The 19,963-nt window shown below is 41.7% G+C and overlaps 1 protein-coding gene across 1 annotated transcript; it reads left to right on the top strand.

Annotated features, from left to right (window-relative positions):
- Window positions 1-1,205: 1,205 nt before the first annotated feature.
- cyba (cytochrome b-245, alpha polypeptide) lies at window positions 1,206-19,070 on the top strand. The gene is made up of 6 exons (XM_072279766.1): window positions 1,206-1,412; window positions 1,830-1,899; window positions 8,205-8,279; window positions 8,495-8,578; window positions 9,087-9,168; window positions 17,688-19,070. Exons 1-6 carry the CDS (start codon window positions 1,355-1,357, stop codon window positions 17,856-17,858), a joined length of 540 nt encoding a protein of 179 aa, XP_072135867.1. The 5' UTR covers window positions 1,206-1,354; the 3' UTR covers window positions 17,859-19,070.
- The last annotated feature ends 893 nt before the right edge of the window (window positions 19,071-19,963 follow it).

The following is a 19,963-nucleotide window of genomic DNA, read 5'->3' as shown; positions in this document are numbered from 1 at the left end:
ATGCGAAGAAATTTTTTTAGCCAGAGGGTGGTGAATCTATGGAATTTGTTGCCACGGGCAGCAGTGGAGGCCAAGTCATTGGGTGTATTTAAGGCAGAAATTGATAGGTATCTGAGTAGCCAGGGTATCAAAGGTTATGGTGAGAAGGTGGGGGAGTGGGACTAAGTGGGAGAATGGATCAGCTCATGATAAAATGGCGGAGCAGACTCGACGGGCCGAATGGCCTACTTCTGTTCCTTTGTCTTATGGTCTTAATTCCTGGTTCTAAATTCCTCAGCCACAGAAACATCCTCTCTACGTCTTGCCGAAAGGTGTATTTTTCTTTACAAATTTCTTGTAAGAATTTTCTGAGTTAGTGATGCATCCTTTCATCCTTCCAAGCTTTTAGAGAATACTTACCTCATCTACTCGATCTCTCCTCTGCACCTGCCTGCCCCGGAACCAGCCCAATGGATCTTCCGTTCTCAATGTCAAGTACATCTATTCTTAAACAAGAATCCAAAAATACACAACACCGTAGGTGCAGTTTCACCCAAGCCCGTCAACTTCCGCACGTCGTACTTAGATCTATATTCAAATTCAATTGTTTAAATTTATCTTATCTTCCTAATCGCTGGCCGCGCCTACAAATTAGTTTTCACTCAAAACATCAACATGCCATTTAAAAATTAAAAACAGAATATGCTAAGAATACTCTGTAGGCCAGGTTGTATCTGTGGCAAAAGAAACGGAGCTAACTTTCCAAGTCGACAAAATTTAATTTGTTCCATGCACCGAAGTGTTGACCACCTTCAGGACTGTATCCTTAGCTCGCGTTGTTTCTAGTTGTTGCTTCGCGATGAACAGCCTCGGTTGATATAGCTCAATTCAGAGTAACACTAGTTCTCTGTTGTAGGAGTCAAGGTAGCACGATTTTTAAAGAAAACAGCTGAACGACGTCGATTGAAATTTCTCTTTAGCAAACTAAAATATTCTCCCCGCCCTTGTATCCTTCTAGTTATCATGGTAAGCTGCACACATTTTGACAACGGCGCTGTGGGATGAAAGGAGGAAGGCGGCGAGAATGAATCAGTGAAGTTGTGCCCGGCCGCGCACCTGCACTCGGGCAACGGAGCGACCGCCCAACACAAAACTTCCTCTTTCTCTGGTTCACTGAGACTGAAGTTAGTTGACAACGCCCAGGTGTACTCCCGATTGGTCACGCAGTGAGGAGAAAAGAAGGAAATGACGCGGAGTTTCAGGGAGCTGCGACTGCGGTGTAACGTCGGTAAACTCAATCCCAGCAGTAGAGGATCGGAGCCCGAGCCCAGGAGCAGCAGTCATCGGATCGTGCAGAGCAGCTCATCCGCCGGCCATGGGGAAGATCGAGTGGGCTATGTGGGCAAACGAGCAGGCATTGGCCTCCGGCCTCAGTGAGTAACCCCGCAGTCTGCCGAACTCCGCAGAACTTCCCGCAACCCCCCGAATAGCACTTTCTGTGCACGTTGACGAGACTTCTGATGGTGGGAGGTTTTGATGTGTTGGTTGTGGACTGAGGGCGGATTTGTCCGCGCTGTGATGGAGTAGGACTGTCAGGGTTTGCTACACTCTCTGGTAAATGGGTATGTTGTTTATACTGATTTACACACCGCAAAATATTGGGATTACACATTGAAAAGCAGAATTGGTCGTTTGCGTGAAGCACCCAAATTCCTAGTATAGTGATTCTATTCATATTTGAACAATTCTTGGGGTTCTGTCAATTTTTTTTGTGATTTTAGATCAGGGGTGTAATCTGGCAGTTTTCGCATGTTTGATCCTAATTTTATCATTGTGTTTCCTTTTAATAGTTATGTTGATCGGCGGTATAGTGGGAGTGGCCGGGCAGTTTAAAAGATGGGAGTTTGCTGCGTATGGCATGTATCCTTTTCTGCAAAGGAGACGCTACAATTACATCCACTTTACCGACCCCATCACCCTGGATATTCCGCACTGTACATAGAGTTTAATGCAAATTCTGAATCTAATTATTTGTAAATTGCTTTGAGGAATGGGGCGATCATTTCCAACAAGGACTTATTACGTTGTGTACTATCTGTCAATTCCATTCATTTTCCAGCCTGTCTCTCTGTCTATACTCTCCCACCTCAAAAGGGAAACTTCCCTCCCCCCGCAGTAACAGCTAATGCAAGCAAAATCTATTAATTGATTAAGAAAATTGTTGAGAAGTATGTTACCTCAGGTTAATAAAGAAGTTGAATTCTACGTGAAATTGAAGAGCTCGTGGCAGGTGATGTGGTTTTCAGGAACCGTGCTATCATTTTGAATTCTTGTGGCCCAAGGGCAGAGTTGTGTGATTCTTCTGGTCAACAGGTCAAATAAAATGAAGACAATGTTGACTGGGTTTGTGAGTCAAGGCAAAGGAGAGATGGCAGATTTGAGTTCTATTGCATGCTGGGATGGGACATGGGTTGATGTAAAATGGAAGTGATGCTCTGTCCTGCTGGCATTCCTCTTTGTAACCAGAGCAATGTGATTACTTCTTAACAGTCCCCTGAAATCAATCCGTCACGTTCCTCGGTTCTGTTAAAAATCTTTGCTAGTCAGTGTTCAAGAAAGTGGATCAACATTACTATCTTATTGGCAATTAATAGAGGACAGTAGCTGCTTCCCTATGCCAGCAAAGCCCACAGTCTTTGTTTGTCTTAAATCTAAAGCAAGACTAAAGAATAAATTTATCAATTGGGTTCCTGTGATGTGTATAAAACCCATTATTAGTTTGAGTTCTTAAAACAATTACTGGCATTTATACAGCACCTTTTTAATATAGACAAATTCTTCATGGTGCAACAGCAAACCAAAAATTTACCTTGCACAAAAGAGATATTAAAGGAATGTGGGCAGAAGTTTGGTTATAGAGCCCCTCCGTTAAGGAAGTCATTCTGAAGCAAAGCTGAAGAGTTTAAGGAGAGATGTCAGGATTTAATGCTGAAGTAACTGAAGGCAGAGCTCAGGAATGCATAGAAATCAGATCTGGGGGGAAAACTCAAGCAAGGTTCAGTGACAATGGATAGAGCATAAACTGAGCATTAGCTCAGTGCCTCCATGTTGGTGAGGACACAGCATGGACACAGCCTAGTGCCTCCATGTTGGTGAGGACACAGCATCAACTTCAGTTGCATTGCTTGCTTGGTCTGTACCATCACTTTCTCGTTGTTATATCCCAAGCCCATTGAGATAAACAGCAATATTCTACATTCAGTCAGAACTATTTAATAAATTCTTTCTGTGCTGTTGTTGGTTTATGTAAACTTATTGTTCCCCCACAACTCTAATTTTTCAACTTACTTCAAAGTGGATGATGTCAGACTTCAATTGGGATCCATTCTCCATACTTTACTCCTCTCTGTTAATTTGTCATCCCCCTTCTGTAACACCGTGCTTCTATCTACATTATTTAATGTGTCTCCTAGCTTAATGATATGTATAGGCAGCTGGGTATACACCACTGTATTTCTTCATCCATGTCTAAGAAATAGTCGAATGTTGAGGCACCAGTCGAGATTCTGGGTGATTACGAACTGTCATGCCCTGACAATTAACGCTTGGAGCTTTTGTACCATCTTTGTCTCCACAGTAAAATTCAGAAATTTTATGTTCATAACAATGAGGTGAGACTTGGCAGCCAAACTGCATTCAAAGCTTGATAAGCAGAAGTGAGAGTATGTTTTGGTTGAGCAAGTCTGATCAGGGTAGGGTACTTTGGGGAAAGGCATGGGAAGAGAGCAGGCGTGGAAGGAAAGCATTGTTCTTCTTTGAAGTGACGGTGCACTTAATCCTTAATGCAGCTCTGTCAGGCATTAGACCACTTCAAAATATCTTAAATGTAAAGCTACAGTCTCAGTGGCTCATAGTGAGCATCAAAAGGTGGTGTGTTTTCAAATAAGGATAGAAACTTCTGAAAGTGCAGAGTCAACATCTATGAAGCAGGAAGAAGGAAAACAAAATGTGGGCTCATTTATTGGTTGGCTTGGGTTCCTTCTCTGTGTGCTTTGTGGGTGTCCAGCTTAGAATGCTCCAGGTTGACCATGCAAATAATGTACGTTAACAACACTTTACAATACAAACACACAATGTATTCTATATAATTAACTAAACATGCCAACTACCTCATTGTAAGGACATTGACTTTGCATATTTCAGGGTTAAAGTGATAGTGTTGCTTCTTCCTCATCTCAGGTCATTGCCTGAAATCATTAGCAATCGGTTAATAGTGATAACCTCCACTTTTTGTCAAGCAGACTTTGTCTCAGCAAAGAATGAAACGTTGCCAAGCAGTTAATAAATGTCTGTGCCAGAACTGTTTGCAGGTGAAGGGATTCCTTCCAGTCAATTCACTGTTTCTAGAACTATGAGTTTGGTCTGAGCAGTTCTATATATTGTAATTGTGTGTCAAACTAAAGAGAAGTAAGATGGACATATTGTTCCAAATACTCAGTATGCCCATCGGATATATGGAGCCTAAAGGCTGATTTATACTTGTGCGTCAAATGTACGCTGTAGGTACGGCGTAGCCTCAAACCCTACGCTGAACCCTGCGCCGAAGCCTAACGTGCACCTCTCCCAAAATGTAACTGCGCGTTGCGGTGACGCAGACTGAACAACTGTGATTGGTCCGCTTGGTAGCATCGCATTTCCTCCTAAGCTGCAATAGTTTCTCATTGGGTGACTGAAGGGCAGGGAAGGAACTCTGGCTGCAACGCTTTCCATAAAGCTTTACAGACCTCCAAAATTATGGAGGACCCTGTGCTTGACGCCAGTTTGTAGCTAGCTGCTACAGCCTGTTGACTTCCACCTGTAGCTAAAACTCGAATGGTGATTGCCAGTCTCTGAGTATACTGTGCGTACACTGATGGGAAATAAATGGTTGGAGACGATGAACTAAGTCGTCAAATCTACCTGCCGACATCCGAAAATATTTGAAATGCATTTCTTCGTCCATGTCTCTCAGTGGCCAGACAAGCACAGAAATTTCACCCTCCTTCAGTTTCAGTCGCCATTGTTTGAAGTTTGAGTTTCAACACGAAGAAACTCAACACAGTGGCGCAGAAACCCCACCGCCAACTAGCGTTTTGGCGGTGAATTGCAGAGCGACGCAGACACACCAACGCACAAGTATAAATGCTCACAACGGCGTAGCCCACTTGCGTAGGCTACGGTGTAAGCTAGTACACACAAGTATAAATCAGCCTTTACATCCATGCTGTTGTTGGGAATCACACTGGGAGAGGGAGGAGGTGTTATGTTGGACAAGGAAGCTTCTCCTATTAAGACCATAAGATAGAGGAGCAGAATTAGGCCATTCAGCCCATCGAATCTGCTCCACCATTCCATCATGGCTGATCCCAGATCCCACTGAACCCCATACACCTCCTTTCTCGCCATATCCTTTGATGCCCTGACCGAACAGGAAACGATCAACTTCCACCTTAAGTAGACCCATGGACTTGGCCTCCACTACAGTCTGTGATATTCATCTGCAACAACACAGAAACAGGCCCTTCAGCCCATCTAATCAGTTCTGAACCAGTAATCTGCCTAGTTCCAGCAACCTGCACCCGGACCATAGCCCTCCATACCCCTCTCATCAATGTGCCTATCCAAGTTTTTTTTAAATAGGGCCCCTGCAGTTTCTGCACTTGTCTCCCACAGGGTCTGAGGGAACACATTGTCAGGCCCTGGAGATTTATCCATGCTAATTTGCCTCAAGAGACTAAACAACTCCTTCTCTCTTCTCGGACATCTTGCCGAGCGCAGGTATCAATTTTTAACTGATGTTTCAATGACAAATTCTGCCATCTTCAATGAAGATTAAAATTGATACCTGGACCCAACTGGATGCCCAAGATAAATTTATGCGTCGTATATGTGGGGAAAGCATTAGATCCTTTATTAATCCCTCTCTGTAATCTGTAGACTAGAGGGTTTGTGACCTCCCTGCTGCATTGCCGCACATCTATGGACTCTGTGTCCATCTCCCGGATTTAAGATAGAAACATAGAAAACCTACAGCACAATTCAGGCCCTTCAGCCCTCAATGCTGTGCTGAACATGTACTTACTTTAGAAATTACCTAGGGTTACCCATAACCCTCTATTTTTCTAAGCTCCATGTACCTATCCAGGAGTCTCTTAAAAGACTCTATTGTATCCGCCTCCACCACCATTGCCATCAGCCCATTCCACACACTCACCACTCTCTACGTTAAAAAACTTACCCCTGCTATCTCCTCTGTACCTACTTCCAACCACCTTAAAACTGTGCCCTCTTGTGTTAGCCATTTCATCCCTGGGAAAAAGCCTCTGACTATCCACACAATCAATGCCTTTCAACATCATGAGATCTCCTCCATCTCTTTTGGCCTCATGTATAGATTACCACTCTGATCTTTCAGAGTGATTTTGTGTGTGTTGCTCAGATTTCCAGCATCTGCAGATTTTAGAATCTCAACCTGAGGACCAGGCCTATCCTTTTTCATAATTACCTTGAAACTAATGACATTATGATCAATAGATGTAAAATGTTCCCTACACAAACTTCTGTCACCTATCATGTCTCATTCCCTAATCGAAGATCTGGTGTCACACTTTCTCTAGTTGGGACTTCTACTGTATGTATGAGTAAGAAAACTTCCCTGTACCCATATGACAAACTCTTTCCCATCCAGCCCTTTTACAGTATGGGAGTCACAGTCAATATGTGGAAAGTTAAAACCACCTACTATCTCAACCTTATATTTCTTACAACAGGTTTCGATCTTTCTACAAATTTGCTCCTCTAAATCCTGCGGACATTTGGGAGGTTTGTAATGTAAAGTCTTAATACCTTTCTTATTCTCAGTTCTACTCATAAAGCCATAAATAGGAATAAGATTTATGTGGAAATCCAGGGGGAATTTCTGGAGAAATTCCTGATCTGATTTTATGAATAACTACTCCATCCGCTTCCCAGAATGTACTCTAACTTACCCTAAGGATCTGCAGGATTACCAGTGTTTGTCAGCTCTGTTGTCTTAATTTTGTTAATTGATCCAATAGAGGTTCTGTGCTTATTGGCTGGTCCATAGCTCTTCGTTCAACCTAATTCTAAACTTACTGCATTGCGTAAAAAACATCTGCAAGTTCTTAGGATCAAGGCTTCACTGGAATGGGGAGAGGTGAGGATGGAAATAATCTGTACAATAAAGTAAAATTGTTTAGATTTCAATATATTGAGCGGACAGTGCGTCATGTGGCAGAGTTGATTCATGACAAAGTGTGTATATGGGGTGGCAAAGGGGTCAACAATGCATTGTTTTCATAATTAAAGAGTAAGTTTCATGTTTAAATCAATAGATATTTGAAGCGCTTTCAGGGTAAGATCATAATACGCTTTTGCACCTCCAGAACATATTAAAAGTTAAAAACAATCATCAGCTGCTTTTGCTGTCAAGCACCCTAAGCTATACTCAAAATTCCTTTCATTTTCAATTCGCTGTCTAGATGCAATGGGAAAGGAAACTATATATGGGTCTTTTAAGAGGCTCCTGGGTAGGTACATGGAGCTTGGAAAATTACAGGGCTATGGGTAACCCTAGGTAATTTCTAAAGTAAGTACATGTTCAGCGCAGCATTGTGGGCCGAAGGGCCTGTATTGTGCTGTAGGTTTTCTATGTTCTATGTTCTGTACCGTACTGGTAAATTCTAGCGTTTGTCTTCAGAAATGTAACTTTAAAATACCAGCAGCCAACATTTGTAGATAAAGAGAAAATCGTATTTCACATTCTTCTGAGGTGATTGGGAGTGTTAATCATCCTTCTTGAAATAAAGAGTTGTGTTCCACTAGCGAGTGGAGACCTTGTCTTGCATCAAACTTGTATCGATACTTTACAAAATCTTCAGTTGTAGATTATCTGGCTGTAGTCTGCTTACCACAATCGTCTCACTAGTTCATCTGGATTTGTGTGAGATGGAAACGCTTCTACCATACTAAAAGTATGGTTAGTTTAGAGAGGAACTTAGTAAGCTTCTGACAGCATTTCATCTGCAGTGTTGAACAGCTAATCTTTGCTGTTTAATTTGTTTAAAAGGCCATGGCATTAGGGGAGAGGTTCTATGACCATCTGAGGATTGCACATGCTGAATCATTGTGATTATGCATTTTTTTCCTTACCTGGTGATGCTCAGTGCTGCAGGAGTTTTTGTAATGTTACTGGAATATCCCCGAGGGAAAAGGAGCAAAGGCACCACCATGGAGAGACCGTAAGTAAACTTTAAATAGAGAAGTTAGACTACATTTAAAAGTGATAAGTATGAAGAAGTAATTACTCAAATCAAAATATTTTGCAAGATGCAAATAATGACAGAACTGTGGGATTTGAAATAATTTATGAATGAATAGGGTTTGTACTTTAGCCAAATGTAGTTTCATACTCTATCTGATGGTACTGTAATCCTATTTCTTTTTTTGTATTTAGGGGTCAGCGCTTTCTGGCAGCTGTTGTGAACTTGTTTGGACCTTTGACCCGGAATTACTACGTCCGTGCTATTCTTCATGCATGGTAGAAATTCCTCAACTCTCTTTCTGTCTCTCGAATTTTCTTTATTGAATTGAATTGGCTTTATTTCTTACATCTTTCATATACATGAGGAGTAAAAATCCTTACATTCCGTCTCCATCTAAATATGCAATGTGCAAACATAGTAGTTTATAATAAATAGAACAGTCAATGTAACATAGAAATACTTGATACAAGAATCATGATCTGAGCACACTGGTTTTAATATAGATTTTAGTAACTTGATATCCAAACAATTTTGTTTTTTGTAATTTTCTTATCTACAAAGACATGAGTGGGTTTTTAGTTTTTCATCATTATTGCTTAAAATATGTTGTTTGGTTGTATAATGCTCAGTATGTCTAACTTTCTTACCTGTGATCAATGCCAGATAAGTTAGTGAGTGTTGTCATATTACAAAATTTTCAGGTATTTAATCAGTTGATGTCTGGATTATGTTGTGCTTTGGTGGCAGACTAACATATTGTGCTGTTTGCTTAATTCTCTGCAGCCTTGCCGTGCCTGGAGGATTTATGTTGCCCACAGTTCTTGGCACCGTAAACCTGGGCATTGCCAGTCTCATTTATCTCCTTGTAAGTCGATTTTAATATTCTTGTGGAATTGTAACCCGATACATGATCTTTCTCAATTTCCCGAGCACGTCAGTCACTGTTAGTTTGCGAAACTGTTATTACGTGTGATAAATTGGTGTAAGATTTTTTTAATCTTTCATGAGATGAACGAGTGGTTCAGTTCTCAATCTGGTCTCGCTGTGATCAACTAGTGATTGATTTATTTGTTTCTGAAACAGTTGCTAGTTGAATTCACAATCTATTAACCAAAATGAAGGTGATTATCTGTAAGCAGCTCTAGCCAGGAATGCTGAGGTATGCAGTCAATGGCCACTTTATTAGGTACCGGACTGAAACCCAGTGTGATCTTCTTTGCTGCTGTAGCCCATCGACTTCAAGGTTTAATGAGTTGTGCACTGAGAGATGCTCTTCTGCACACCACTGTTGTAACGTGTGGCTGTTTGAGTCACTGTCGCCTTCCAGTCAGCTTGAACCACTCTGGCCATTCTTCTCTGACCCCTCTTATAAATGAGGCATTTTTACCCACGGAGCGGCTGCTCACTAGATGTTTTTTTTTTTGCTTTTGCCAACGTTCCCCATAAATTCTAGAGACTACTGTGTGTGAAAATCCCAGGAGATCAGCAGCTTCTGAGATACTCAAACCCAACAATCATTACACAGTCAAAGTCATTTAGATCACATTTCGTCCCTATTCTGATGTTTAGTCTGGGCAACAACTAAATCTCTTGATATTACTAGCATGCTTTTATTCATTGAGTTGCTGCCACGTGATTGGCTGATTAGATATTTGCATTAATGAGTAGGCCTGTCTAATACAGTGGCTGCTGGGTGTATGTTTTTGAAACCGACACCTGCATCTATAGCAAGGTGGAGCAGTAATACTAATGTTACATTCTCAATGTGAAACCACAAGTTAGCAAACACTGCTCACACTTCACCTCAGACATTAATAGTTATTCAGTTTTGTTACTGTACTGATAACTTTACAAGTTCGACAGAGTAGATATATACTTCATGGATCCCTTAAGGGTAGTTCTATACAGGCCACAACTAGTCCCATCGCCAGCCTAAGATTTCAAGCACTCATAGTTGTTACAAGTAAGAGCAAGGGAATTTGTTTTAGCTGTTTGCTAAAGCCCTGTGTGTGAGTGGGAGTTGCAGTGTGCTCAGTAAGAGATCTAAAAAAAACATATAGTTTCTATCTTCAAATTAAATAAACATCTGCAGCTTTTAATTTATTAAAAATAAACAAAACGACATAGAAAAATGGTGAGGTCAATGGCAGAGGCTTGAATTGTGTAACAGAATGAATAAGATTGATTCCTGTTAACAGAGTCTCTTGGTTACACACCTCGAAACATTTCCCAATAAATCCTTACGACATGTTTTCATAGGATGTAGCAAGGCAAAACTATCTTCTGTTAGCAACGTAATGGCAGGGTATTATACATCCTCAATGACCTTAAAAGCAGCTCTGATTTATTGGATGTATACTTACATCATTAAAAAATGGGCATTTGATTAAATGATAACAATTAAATAGTCAACTAAAAAGTCAGGCGTAACCTAGAAGGATGTTAAAGTCCTTGTACTGCCATTGAATCAGTCTTGGCTAAACGCAGCAGCAAGATGTGGGTTCCTATAGCAATGTTTAAAATCCACAGTTGTGTTGTTTGAAAGTTGTTTTTTTTGGTAATTAGAATTAAAGCAGTGGCCAAGGGGAATGGAAAGTCTCATGATCTGGGTCACTGGACTTTCCTTTCCCGGATGGTAGTCTTAATTCTTGAGGGAGTTATTGGGCTCTGGTCATGATATGAAGCTCCTCCTGGTGAAGTACTCTTGTTTTCTAACTTCCTGTAGGAGTTAGTTGATATTTCAGAACTAAAGCTGATGTCAAATCTGTAATTGCAGAAATACTATTTTTGGTACGCTGTGTTTGTTCCTTGGGGCCTATAGGAGCTTTGTTCAACTGCTGCTCACTGGAGCAAGACATAGTGGGTGGAGTTACCAGGATGGAGTCATCCTTTAGAGGGAAGTCAATTCACAACTGACAGCAGTGTGTCTCAAATGCTGTATTACTATGGTCTTTAAGGTGCACTTTCAAGCCTGAGTCACTTTTAATAGAATGTTTATTGTAACCCACACCTAGTTTATAATTTGCTTGCCTTTCATGTCGTAGTTCATTGGACAAGAGGCAGCCATTTAACCTCTGGTGTCTGTCCACCACTTTAATAAGAAATCCTGATGAAGGGGCTTGGCCCGACTCGGCGACTATTTACTCTTTTCCACAGATGCTGCCTGGCCTGCTGAGTTCCTGCAGCACTTTGTGTGTGTTATTTTAATAAGAGCATAGTCGGTCAGTATCTTATTTCAGTCAACCATTTTCACCCTTTTGATTAATGATGGAAAACACTTAAGTGTTTCATTTGGCCCAGTCCCAACACGCCTTACAAGGAAAAGATTCGCTATTGACTGTAAGCTTTTTGTGAAGCTCTTTCCAACTGCACTATTCAATGATATGCTAATTTTAAAAGATTCTTCAAATATATTTTGAACACTCTCACCAGATGAAATAGTTCCTCCAGATTTAGTTGAGGACAGATGTTTTAAAATCACCTGCATTTGTAGCTAGATGGAGCAGCCGTACTGGTATTTCATTCTCAGTGTGAAATCAGACTACTCAATGCAACACCTCAAATATTTACTTTGTCTGTACTGCGAACTACTTCAGTGTTTTAAACTGAAGTGAAATATTAGCCATGCTTATAAGCATCGGATTCCTAGGAATTTGCGGTATTAATTGTGCATAAGCAGCTGGTCATTCTGGCAACTCACTAATTCTCAGTATTTTCTCTCTTTGGCTCTTTCTTTTTAAGTCACTCCACAAAATCATATTTCTTTGGTCAAGCTTTGGTCCCATCTCTATCCTATTATGTAGTTTCAAGCAATGCTTCTTTGATGTACTTTGGAACATTTTATTAACTTTAAAGATGCTCTGTTAGTAGAGGGTTTTCTAGTAACAATGCAAATGTAATAATTTTTAATTGTATGTTGAGCATGGAGAATAACTCCTCTACCAAGACCTTCAGCTGAGTGTCCTTGACTCCATCCCACAGCTACCTGCTACTATACTAGCACTGCTCAGCAAGAGATTGAAAAAGCCATCACACCACTGAAAAACAAATGTGTATCAGGAGCCAACTAATCCCTGCTGAAGTAGAGGTGGCAGTGGCATAGGTCTGGCACAGATTAACCTCACCCCCTTCTTCTGCGAGGGGGAGAGCGTGCCAGATGGTTACAGAGATGTGATAAAAGTAAGCGTCTTCGAGAAAGGAGATAACTGGTCATTGCAGAGGGATCTCGCTGCAATCTGCTTCAGGGAAAGTCGTCACATGTATACTCCTCAACCATCTTGTTTTGGACCAAGAGCTTCTTCCAGAATTTCAAATGGATTTCAGCCATCAAAAGGTACATTCGTCGCACATTCAAGGAAAATGCAACGAGCAGTTTGACTACTGTGCATGGACTTTCTCAACTTCAAATAAGCCGAAAGGGTATCTGACAGCTGAATTGGAATTGGGAGCTGTTCAGAATTCAGCGAAAAACAGGGTGTTTTGATTAAGAAAGGGAAAGATAGAAGATGAGATTATATTTTTAAGAAACATATGTTTATATTACTGTATTGAAAAAAGCATGTAAGTATTAGTTAAGACTAGTGTAGATCCCTTTCATTCAGAAATGGGAGAATATACAATGGGGAACAGGGAAGTATTGGAGTAAGTAAACAAGACCTTGGTTTTGTTATCAATAAAAGAAATTATGTGCAAACAAAGAGTATAATGAGAATGTGGAAATCAAGGAAGTTAATAATACTTTAGGGGACAAAGAACTGTAGAAATGAATACCACTGTAAACTGGTAAATCCCCAGGGCCTTGTAGTCGTCATCCCAATGCACTAAAAGAATAACCATGAAACTGGTGGCATTGTTTGTCATCTTTTGAAGTGCTATACACTGTGGAACATTTCCTGCAGATTTGTAGGTGGTAAATGTAAGTCCCCAAAAAAGGGGAGAGAAACGAGGAACAATGGACTGGTTAGCCCAACATCAGTGGAAGGGAAATGGCAGGAGTCTATCATAAAGACAAGGTGACAAGACTCTTTAAAAATATACATATTAGCAGGATTCAACAGAGTCAACATTGTGCCTGACCAAACTATTAGATGTTATAAGGATATAACTAGTGGAAAAAGAAAAGGGAAAGAACCAGAGGATGTAGTATATTTGAGTGCTTGGGCCTCAGCTATTTGAAATGTATATCAATGATTTGAATGAGGGAATGAAATGCAATGGTTTTTTAAGCATATTGTTGACATCAAACTGAGTGGGATTACAATTTGTGAGAAGGCTACAAGGAATGTCGAAGGTATATTGGACATGAACAAAATGTGGAGGATGTAGGCTGATGTATATAAATGCAAAGGACACAACCTGTAGATGGAACAGAAGGACAGACTGTTATTTAAATAGTGATAGACTGATATTGATGTACAAAGGGTCTTGGATGTCCTTGTACACCAGTACTTGAAAGCAAATATAGAGGTGCAGCAAGAGTTAAGAAGATAGAGAGTATATTGGCCTTTGTTACTCCTCCTTGTGATCCTACTTGTCATCTTAACCACTCTGTCCAACAGGACTTATGAAGAATCATTTGGTAGAAGACATAAAAGCATACACTATTTTTTAGATTGTGCAGGATTTGCTAAAGGTTAACTTGCAGGTTGAATTGGTGGTGAGGAAGGCAAATACAATGTGAGCATTTATTTCAAGAGGACTAAATGCAAGGATGTAATGTTGAGACTTCACAAAGCACTGGCAAGGCCTCACTTGGAGTATTGTGAGCAGTTTTGTGCCCCTTATCTAAGAAAGGATGTGCTGACTTTGGTGAAGGTTCAAAGGAGGTTCATGAAAATGATTCCGGGAATGAAAGGCTTGTCTTATGAGGTGTGTTTGATAGCTCTGGGCCTCTACTCACCGGAATTCAGAAGAAGAAGGGATGACCTCATTGAAACATCGAATGTGAAAGGCCTCGAGAGAGTGGATGTGGAGAGGATGTTTCTGATGGTTGGAGAGTCTGAGACCAGAGAACACAGAATAGAGGGGTGTCCATTTAGAATGGAGATGAGGAGGAATTTCTGTATCCAGACAGACGGATGAATCTGCAATTTGTTGGCAGAGGAGGCTGTGGAGGCCACGTCATTGGGTATATTTAAGGCAGAAGTTGATAGATTCTTGATTAGTTAGGGCATGAAGGGACATGGGGAGAAGCCAGGAAATTGGGGCTGAAGGCAAGTGGATTTGAGGTCAGTGCTACCGCAGAAAACTGGTGCACCGTGTGAGATGGAAGATTGTAAGCAGCGAGCTGGCTGCTGGCTATGTGCCCAGAGACCCGAGATCTTTGGGCACAGAGCTCGGAAAAAGTGATGCAACAAACTTTTAACACCATAAATCAGTGAGTTGCTTTGTTATGTCTCCCTTCTCACTGTGAAATGGAGACATCTCTTTCTCCCTTATTAGGGAGAGAGAGAGAGAGAGAGCCTGTGGTATGTCGAATACTGGGTGAACGAGTAGTCTTTGGGATACTGCAAGTCAGTGTCTTTATTGATGCTTGCTGCACGCTTGAGTGCTCGGGGGGGCACCGATGCTTTTTTTTTTGCTGGTGGGGGAGGGAGAGTCGTCACTTTGCTGCTGCTTATGGGCGGGAAGGAGGAGCTGGGGGGGGCTTTGGGGTTCTAACATTTAACTGTCATTCATTCTTTAAAGCACTCTTTTACTTTTGTGGATGTTTGCAAAGAAAAAGAATTTCAGAATGTATTGAACCTATTAAAATGGATCAGCCATGATGGATTGGCAGAGCAGACTCAATGGGCCAAGTGTCTTAACTCTACTTCTGTATCTTATGGTCTTTTCAAGATCAAAATCCTGTTAGATAGTCTGTAGCTTTAACAATGGCATGCAAGCCGTGATCCTAACCAGTGAGTATACCACAGACCCTAACTCAATGTAGATTGGGTCAATCAAATAAATATCATCATCCTGGACCCATTTTATCTTGCACACTGCTGTAACTTACCCCTCCTACAACAAGCTCCCCGCTGGAATTAATCCACAGGACCAAGCAGAGGCTGTTCAAACCTCTTCACCTCTAGTCCAGAATTAGGTTTGCCCCAACCAAAGTCATTGATTTACAGATAACATGGAAGTGTGTACTTTGAGGTTGAGCTGTAAGACAATGTTTAATGCCCAACTTTTGGAAGGTACTTGTTTCTGCTGCACAATACTGTCACTGCACTTGGCACTGCAGCCCGATGATGAGCCCCTTGAGCAAATGAAGCCAGTTTTCAGCAAATCAGGCAACCACTGGAGAGATTCGGCACCGCTGGCTCAGGTGGGAAGATCAAGCTCTAAGTCCTGGCACCAAGCTCGTGGTGCCTGGAGCAGCAGAGATCCCACCTTCATTTCCATGCTTCCGGGATATGGAGTAGGCAGCTCAAAGCATTAAAAAGGTAGCAGCACTGCTGCCTCTGCAAAAAACCAATGTCGTGCTCCAACAGACCAACATCTCCTGCGATGGTGCCTAACCGAGCTGAAGGAGGGCCATATTGTCTGGGTGCCAGACACCCACCCACTGGTGAAAGCACTCTGCTCTGAGGACTATCTTTACAGGAGATCTCCATGAGGCAGAGAAAGTGCTTGAAGAATGTTTTCAAAGGCGCTTGGAAAAAAATTGTAACATTGTAACATCTTCCCCAACCTGTGGGAATCGTTAGCCTGTGAGCACTCAAAGGAAGGAATCACTAGGAGTCTTGGGTCTCTCTAATAGAAGCACAGAGCATTCACACAAGGAGTACGCTCTCCATTGGAGAGACCTGTAACCGTGCGCCTGCTCTGCCGCATCACCTGCCCACCTGTGCAGGTGAGGACACTTCAGCCACCTACCTCTGGACCCCACAGAACGGGAGTGGAGGAAAGTCATTCTCAGCCTTGAGGGGCTGCTGGAGTGAACGGGAAGCTACACATCCATTGCAGAATGTACATGTGTTACACAAGGAACTCTCAGTCAGGGCAGGTATGGTTTATTCCTGTGTTTTTCACCACCAGCTTCCAGAGCTCAGTGTGTACAAATTCATGCAACACGTGGAACAGTCAGTCAGTTGGTTCCTTAAGGTCATAGCTGGGAGGGAGGGAGGGGAGTGTAGTGGGGATAAGCTCCCACTACCTATTTAAAGCTCCCAATTTTAAAAGTGTATCAAATTGAAATACATCCCAATTTGCGTGTATCGCAAATAGCCCCTGACAACCAAGTCCAGCTCCTGGCTTTCATGTGTAGTGTAGCTGCTTAGCTACCAAGCCCAGCAGAACTGTTTCTACTGACAGGAGAAGGGGCAAAGGCAGAGTCCCTAAGTCCAGGCAACATCCTGGTAAATGTTTTCGAGTTTAATATAATCTTTCCTTTAACAAAGTGGCCAAAACTGAATGCAATACTCCAAGTGCAGGCTCAATGATGCTTTACAGAAATGCATCTTTCCAACCGCTGCACTCCGTGCCTGACCAGTGAAGGCCAGTGTACCAGCTGCCTTCTTCGCTATGCTACTTACCTGTGAAGCAGCTTTTACCGAACTATTCATTTGCATTCCCGGTATCAGTATTGTTCCCAGAGACTGGGACGATCTCATTTCTGTGTGGTAAGACCATGAAACTGCACACTTTGGTCTGTACTTTCAAATGATACCAATTCAGACTAAAACCCAGCATTGTATTCCTAGAGATTTTTTCTATTGAAAGCTATTTTTTAGGACAACTCTAAACTAAAACATGCAACAGTAGGATGAGTATGATGTTATGATGTTCTGTAGTTGTACCGTTGAGAGCATTCTGACAGGCTGCATCACTGTCTGGTATGGAGGGGCTACTGCACAGGACTGTAAGAATCTGCAGAAGGTTGTCAATCTAGTCAGCTCCATCTTGGGTACTAGCCGACAAAGTACCCAGGCACCTTCAGGGAGCGGTGTCTCAGAAAGGCAGCATCCATTATTAAAGACCTCCAGCACCCAGGGCATGCCCTTTTCTCACTGTTACCATCAGGTAGGAGATACAGAAGCCTGAAAGCACACACTCAGTGATTCAGGAACAGCTTCTTCCCCTCTGCCATCCGATTCCTAAATAGACATTGAAGCTTTGGACACTACCTCACTTTTTTTTAGTATACAGTATTTCTGTTATTTTTGTTTTTGCACATTTTTAAAATAATCTATTCGATATACATAATTGATTTACAGTGTGTTCATTTATTATCATGTTTTTACTTTATTATTATTATTTCCTTTCTTTGCTAGATTATGTATTTCATTGAACTGCTGCTGCTAAGTTAACAAATTTCACGTCACGTGACGGTGATAATAAACCTGATTCTGATTCTGCTTTTACAAAAATTAAGTTGGATTATCTTTCTCCATCTAGGCTGCTGTACGAAAGGAGGAATGGAGCCCCATCCATTCACAACAGTCTGGAAACTTACAGGCTGGAGTAAGTATTCATCAGCCCCCCACAAATCCTCCACCTCGGCCACCTGCAGACCATCGAAGGAAACTAGCGGACAATGCAGCAGGTGCCACACCAACACACAACTGAGATCGAGGTCGTCATTTGAATCACAACTGTAATCACTAACCTGTTTTGTAAATGAAATTTACGGCAAGTTATTGTAGGTCTTAGGAGCAACACGAGCTCGGATTACGATGAAAGGAAATATGAACAGATTTTTTTGCTGTGCTTTTTTTTCCACGTGAAGTGATTTGCTGCAGTGAGGGTTAACCGGTGTTTTTATTCATCAGGTGTTACTGTTTGTAGAATATAGGTACGTGAAGCTTTCCTAGAATTTATACTAAAATATTTTTACATTATTTTAGGTCTGTTCCTTATAAAATACTAATAAAAACTGATTTATAGACGTGGATAATTTTTCATGTACAGTAAGAATATTTCAGCTTTGCATCAAAGCTAGGAACAAATTTGCCTTTGATAACTCTTGGTCTCGTGATCATTTACAACCAATGGAGCTGGAGCCTCCACTTCTGAAACATAATCCCTGATTTATTTAGTTGACAAGACAATTTCTGTACAATTGTATTAAAATCTACTGAAAGTGACAGCTGAGCTCAGCCACAGATCAAAACCTGCTCCATTATCTGACCTTCCTTTTCTTTCTGGATCACTCCCTGACAATAATGAACAGAAAAGTGTGTGTACAGCAGGACACCCTGGCCCGCAGGATTACTAATGATAGGATTAAACTTGGCACCATTGATCTATAACTTCAAAGGCATTTAATTTCATGTGCTGATGGGTCTCCTAATTTCCACAGTAACAATCGCCCTCTGCAGTCCCATGTACTATTCTTTGTTGTAAAGGACACTGTTATGGCTGCAGTATATTAAAGGATTGTGCCTAGTGATCTATATTCTCTTCACCTGCCCACGTTCACAGAAAAATATACTTTAGTATGCTTACCGACCAGGAGAAATGCTAATTACTGTGCTATTGAATTACTTTCATTTGTTAGTTCAAGTTGTTTTACTGCATCAAATACTTAATGTAAGTGGGGGTATGGCAGAACTATTTTAAAAGGAGCCATCACTTAATGGAAAAGTTATTTATTTATGTCTGCTTAAATGCTTCATGAAATTAGCAATGTAACTACAAAAAAGTGGCTCACCTGTGCTGAATAAGAAGCATGTAATAATGATCAGGGAGTATGTTTAAAATGGCCTGACATGTTTTGCTTGCAATTCTAATGGCTAAGGAACAGAAACTTTTATTGGAATAAAATATTCTTAAAAATTATATTGTTTATCAGTGGAAAGGCATAATGTTTCAGTTTTTACGTAGAGTGAATCATGTAATAAAACTTTCTGTTGCTCCAGTCATGGGTTTGGACCAGAGGATCCACATTAGTGTGAGCCATTTTTGCCTGGTGTCTGATGCACCATTTGTGAAGTGCCCATTTACCCTTCCAGAGCTGTAAACCTTGACCTGCACCTGTTGTAGAACCGGGAGAACATTGGATTAGTTTGTGACTGCCTTGCTCAAGCACACTGCTGGATTGGGAGAAGTCACTGCAGTCCCTGTAGTTTCTTTTCCCTGCAGTTTAGCTCAGTAGTTACTGGAGGCATTGTCGTAGTCAGGGCATGAGCCAAAGGTATGTTCAGTGGTAGAGTGACAGTCCACTCCCAGAAAGTCTTCTGAGCTGATAATTCCCGTGTGGATCTCCCAGACAGTGGATGGGCATAGAACCACCGGCAGCATGCAAAGAACAGTCGGTGGCTTGTAGTTTATTTGATGTTAATGTGGGACCCCCGGACCACTGTCAACATCTACTGTCCACTCTCACTTGCCAAATGACCAAACAGCCAAGCTGGCGGGAGGGACCCTGGGAACTGGGAGGGTGGTAGAGCTGTGGGTTACAGTGCTCATGAGCCCATTGGAGAAGATCGGCTCCGTATTCACAGGCCCTGGGGCTCCAGAGCTGCCTCTGCACGTGTGTTATGCAGGGAGACCTGTGGCCACAGTCTCGTGGTTGAACAGTGCCTTCCTTTGTTCTGCAATATCCCACAATTTGCTAATCAGAGGTTATCAAGGCACAGCTGTCACCAGGGAATGATTTCGTCCACTTTGATTTCTGGAGCACATGGCATCTCAGGCATGAGGTTTGCCAATGCTACTGATTTCTCGTGAGG

This window comes from Mobula birostris, chromosome 15 (genome assembly GCF_030028105.1).
Source record: "Mobula birostris isolate sMobBir1 chromosome 15, sMobBir1.hap1, whole genome shotgun sequence".
In the NCBI taxonomy this organism is placed as follows: Eukaryota; Metazoa; Chordata; class Chondrichthyes; order Myliobatiformes; family Myliobatidae; genus Mobula; species Mobula birostris.
The sequence above is the reverse complement of the archived record's forward strand: the minus strand, read 5'-3'. Positions and strand labels throughout refer to the sequence as shown.

Coding starts and splice junctions, on each gene's coding strand:
- cyba (XM_072279766.1), top strand. CDS start 1,355: ATGGGGAAGATCGAGTGGGCTATGTGGGCAAACGAGCAGGCATTGGCC. Junction 1,900..8,204: donor GAGTTTGCTGCGTATGGCAT/GTATCCTTTTCT, acceptor GGTGATGCTCAG/TGCTGCAGGAGTTTTTGTAA. Junction 9,169..17,687: donor CCAGTCTCATTTATCTCCTT/GTAAGTCGATTT, acceptor TTCTCCATCTAG/GCTGCTGTACGAAAGGAGGA.